At 44.9% G+C, this 5,338-nt stretch overlaps 1 protein-coding gene across 3 annotated transcripts in view; it reads right to left on the bottom strand.

Annotated features, from left to right (window-relative positions):
• Window positions 1–5,338, bottom strand: part of PCGF2 (polycomb group ring finger 2) — a 61,367-nt gene that overhangs the window by 32,693 nt on the left and 23,336 nt on the right. For all 3 annotated transcript variants that reach the window (XM_019507614.1, XM_019507623.1, XM_019507632.1), the window contains exons 2-3: window positions 3,067–3,206; window positions 1,685–1,781 (exon numbers count right to left, since the gene is read on the bottom strand). In XM_019507614.1, coding sequence (XP_019363159.1) covers window positions 1,685–1,781; window positions 3,067–3,178 — 209 coding nt within the window. In that variant the 5' untranslated portion in view covers window positions 3,179–3,206. The remainder of the gene's footprint in view (window positions 1–1,684; window positions 1,782–3,066; window positions 3,207–5,338) is intronic.

Below are 5,338 nucleotides of genomic sequence, written 5' to 3'. Positions count from 1 at the left end.
CTGAATGTTACTACAGGGCAAACTCAAGTGTATTTCTACACTGCTGTTGTTTTGAGTCTGTCTACATGTTGGCAGTGTGTGCCTGTGTCTGTAGCGTGGGTGTGTGTGTGTCTATCTCTGCACACATTCAGGGATATTTAGGAGAGAGATCTGTGGGAGTTACAGTGTAAATATTTCACTGGAAACCAAAAAAAAAAAACCCAACGTGTTACTACAGAAACCGATTTACATGGAAGAGCTAAAAAAAACCCTAGTGATGTATTGCAGCCTTAATGGTTTCTATGCCAACCACCTGCAGAGCTAATTCTACAACTGACAAGACGTGTCTGGCTTCCCCGAACCCAGACAAATGGGGAAGGAGCAAAACTGACATAAAGCACACATCAACGCAAGGCAGATTCAGCTGGGTTGGTTTTATCCTGGTGGTTCCATGCATGTTAGAACAGGGGCCCAGGAGCCAGATCTGTGCACCAGGGATCATGTTTGTAGCACCCAAGGCAGAGTTACTCATGAAAAATAACGCTGGGATTGGAAGGGGGAGGAAACAAGTGGGGGAGTATGGAGTGAAGAAAGCAAAGTTTCAAGGCAAATAGATCAATGAATTAGAAACCACAACTGGTCTCAGGTTAAACTGCTCTTGTAGCTATTTCAAAGACTGATGTCTGTGGCCACGGCATTGTCTAAAAAGGACCACAGATTCTCTGGCTAAACTGCCAGAAGATGCAACTCATGAGTCCCCTTTCCTGCTAACAGTCATTGAAACCTCTTACTAAAGCCATCAAGATGTACTGGAAAACACAGGGAAGCTCCTAGCCATGTCTGCCCCATCATGGCATTTGTCATCCTATATTCTAGCTCTGGTCTTATTTGCATTCTGACAGCACTTCAAGCAGGGGCTGTGTTATGTTAGGTGACACACATAAATTCAAGAGTAAAACTGTAAGCAGTTTAGGGTAGGGACTCTGTCCATATTCTTATACATCCTCATTACCACCATCCAAGGCCCTTGCTACTTTAAATACATTTGTTCTCCCAACATCCCCGACAGAGTGGAAAGTGCTGTTATCCCCACTAGAAGACAGGAACTGAGACAAAGAGACCAGATGTTCAAAAGTACGTGTGCCTCCACCTCCACTGAATTCAATACCACTCAGAGACCTAAATGCCTTGGAGGACCTGTACATAAGTGACTTGCCCAGGGACAAAAAGGAAGTCTGTGGCAGAGCAAGGCTTTAAAAGCAGATCTCCCAAGACTTACATAAGTACTTATGCTTTACAAAGTGAACAATCGCATGGGAGTTCATGGGGACACTCACATGACATGCTTATGGTTCAGCACGTACTTTAGTACCTTGCTAAAGCAGGTCCAGGGTTAAATGCAAAAGCCTTCCAAAGTGATCAGTAAGTTGGACTCCCAATATGGGACACTATATATGGGGTTTATGTCTTCTCAAAACTCAGGCCCTTTTCAAGCTGGTATTGTCAAATAAAACCAATGCACCCCCAAAAAAATCACTAATGACCTGGAGGCAAATGGTGACGGAGTTTAAGACAAAATATCCATTTCTCAGTTGAAGAAAAGCAAGGATGAGAGATTGTCATAACAGCAGCGCTCACTAAGTAACATCTTATTGTATACTGGGGGGAAGAGAGGTGGAAAAGTTCTAACAGCAAGATCCCTCACCTGATGCTGAGGAGAGGCCTGGTTTTATGCACTTGAACATCACACATGGGACAGTATTTGTTGGTCTCCAGGTAACGAACGATGCAGGTTTTACAGACTGGGAGGAAGGGGGGAAAAGAGAAGAGAGAGAAAAAAATAACAGGATGAAATCCCCAAAAGAGCACATAGGGTGAAATTTATTGCCCCCACCCCACAATGCAAAAAGCCAATGCAAAGCCTATGCATCATTTCAGCATTGGCTATAATCAGTTGGCTCCTTAGTAATGCCTAAGCAGGAAATAAAGGTCCACGGCACGTGCTAGGATGCTGTGCCAGAGGTGACATTTATCTACAATTAAAAGGTCTATAACAATACACTAAGCAAGAACCATTTTTTCCTCCCCTCTCCTTATAAACACAGTGCAACTGCTTCCATTAGAGTGAAGGTGCTTTTAATCAAGTGGTTAGGAGGTCTGCTACCATGAATCAATAAGAGTGAAATCCCCTATTCCATCCTTCCCTCACAAGAGCAGGGTGCTTACCAGGCATGACTATTCTTTCACATGTCACTTCTTTAGGCAAAGGGGAAAGATAAAAACAAAAAAATTGGGGAATGTTGGCAGACTGAATCACGCTCCAGGTCCATTGAGGCCAGTACATAAATATAACCCTGCACTAGACAGATGCAGTCTAGTCTCAAATTTGGTCTCTATTAGAGATTGTTGATCCTTATAGCACATGGTTTAATATCTCTTCCAAAAATGTTATTAATTATATTCAAATATAATATAATTATACCATACATTTAAATGTCCAGTCCCTTTTTCTTTCATCTCTTGATCTCAATTACCACTTTGCAGCAATGAGTTCCACTGCTTCAGTTGCAGGTGGCATAACAAAGGTATTCCCTTTTATTCATTCTCAGCTTTCTGCCTTTGAGAAAATCTTCACTTTGGTGTTTCCAGCCAAAGAGCTGCAGCAGTTTTCTTGAGCAATGTGATAAGAAGTTGAGGCCCCCCACGCCCTCCCCAATTCCCTCTTGAAAGTAATCCAAGGTAAACATTTTCAAAAAGTGACTAGTATTTAAAGCGCTTTAATTTTGAAGCTGTTCCTCATTACAAAGAGCTTTCCAGAATATTCAGCTCTTCTTGGAGGAAAAAGAAAAAAAGAAAAGGCACCTCTGGTTAGGCATCCAAAAAAAGAAAAACCATTAGCCACTTTTGAAAACTCTTGACAGTTATCATTTGCTGAGCGGAAAGGGATCTCCGATCATCAACAAGATTCTGAACTTAACACCGAGAACAGAGATCTGCCTGTAGCATGAAAGCAAAGAACATTTCCTTCAGGACGGGCAGTCTCCTCTACTCACTGCCTTCCCCTCCTGGGACACACTGGAGACTTACATGAGTGTAAACATTCCACTATGGTGGTTGCATCAATGAAGTAGCCTCCGCATAAGGCACACATCAAATGGGGATTCAGTTCAGTGATCTTTATCCTGGTGGTTCTGTGCATGTTGGATCAGGGTGTGGGCAGATCCTCTCTGGAAATAAAAACACACAAACACACTCCACCATGGCCTGAGGATCACGTTAGCAGCAGCTACATGGGCATCCCAACCCTCCAGGAATATTATAGAGACTAGAGTAAGTAATTGGCTAGCGCAAGAGAAGGCAACATCCCAAAAGGGAATGAAGCAGTCAGTTAAAAACTGCAGAGGTTTTAACATTTATTTAGGAATTATTCACATACACCCCCCTCCTTGAAGCCTAGTTCCTATGGTCAGGCCTTAAAACGTAACAATATAGAGACACGGGTAAAAGAACTGATATTTGCATTTTAAATGCAACAAAAAAAATCTTTTTCTTTCTATACCCAGCCAGATCCATAAGCAGTAACACCCTTTCTAAGGGCAACCCTGAGTATGTCAAGGAGACTATTTATGTCTTTGCAGAGCCTGGCAAAATGGGACCCATAGTCTCTGCATTATTTATGTTGTACCACAATATAAATGTAAAATAATAGTAATAGGGAGAAAGATATAAATTCAATGCAAGTTACAGTTTCACAGCCTGGCCCATAATTGCACTGCATCTTTATCAGGAATGTTCTCTCCCCCTTTGTTTCCCCACCAAATTTCTTCATCTTCTGTGTGTTAATTTAATAACCTTTTTTAACGGCCGAAAATCAATTAATATGCAGACAATACCATTGCTGGCATGGCCCAACCAAGAGAAATGCCACACAGACAACCCTGTCAAGGTACGGAGGGATTAAAAACCAGACACAACCTGCAGGTTTCGTGGTAGCTTTACATTTCAGAACTGGGAAGAAAGAATAAATCTCAGTCCAAAACACACAAAGCTCATTTTCCCCCTCCATTAGGATTATGCATGTTATCTAGGTGCAAAAATGGATTTAAAAATGGACATAAAAGTGACACTCAAAGACAAGAACACTTCTGGGTTATTGATTATAGAGTCCCTTTCCTCATAAATAGTTAACAGTACTGTTTTTCATCCCCTATATGCCTTCCCTCCACCTACATTTCTTCTGCCACCGTAGGCTGAGTACACATACACATACATATATACACACACACACATTCTGCAGTACCCTCAGCCAGGAGGATCAGAGTTGCACCACGCAGCTGGCATTTCCACCCTATCCAGTTAAGGGGGCTGCTGCAGTTTCACCTTAGCTCTTAGCTGTCCATGTGTCCTCCTCCGTCATTCTCCCCTCAGCTACTGGTGACACGAGATAACAAAGCCGAGGGAGGCTTGCAGTTTCTGCCCTGGTCCTGCCCCCCTTCCCTTCCATGCCATACACCCACTGCCACCCCGCATGACTCATCCTATTTCAGCAAGCCAATGGCCCAGAACAAATCAGATAAATGGTCTAATTGAACATTAACATGCAATTCATTAAACGCACAGGCCTGAAGACAGGGGGGAGCAGGAAGGGCCTCTGGTGAGCATGCTGCCTGCATCTGTGTGTGCATGAGGGGCAAGAAATGAAAAACCTCCCCCCATACACACAAAAACATGCATGGTACATACGACACACATAGGAGATACCAGACACACATGAAGCCTCTGCCAATGCACACGTACATACACACACTGCTGCCCCAGTTTGCATCTTCAAAGCACACATCTCTTTCTCACAGACATGGTCACACAGGTGTAACACAACACGCACAACACCCTGATGCCCGTACACACGCCTTCCCATCCTGATCTGCACCCCCTCTTGAGCCAATGCAGGGTGCAATATACCAGCTGAGACCCCTAGAAGAAATGCAGCTAACACTTCCATGTACACGCAGGTGGGCAGATTAGACACACTTTGAAGATGCCAGGCCACTGCATATTTGCAGCATGGTAGAGACTGGCACGCGCAGCGACACACACAGGCACACACCAACACCGTGCACGACACGCAGACACAGGCACACACAGATGCACGCGCTTGAGTGCCCATGTTACCTGCCACATCCCACGCACAGCCTGGCATTGCAAGACCACGCTGCACCCACCCCATCAGCAGCCTCCCAGGCCCCGGCCCAGATGCCTGTCCCCCTGCACAGGGCCCCTGCCCCGCCCCCGGCCGCTCGCTCACGGCCCGGAGCCCGCAGCTCGCGCCGTGGGGCGCCCGGGCCCGCACGTACCTCCC

Source organism: Gavialis gangeticus, unplaced genomic scaffold (assembly GCF_001723915.1).
Source record: "Gavialis gangeticus isolate Ggan-Ray unplaced genomic scaffold, GavGan_comp1, whole genome shotgun sequence".
Lineage (NCBI taxonomy): Eukaryota > Metazoa > Chordata > Crocodylia > Gavialidae > Gavialis > Gavialis gangeticus.
This window is presented reverse-complemented; position numbering and strand designations above follow the sequence as displayed.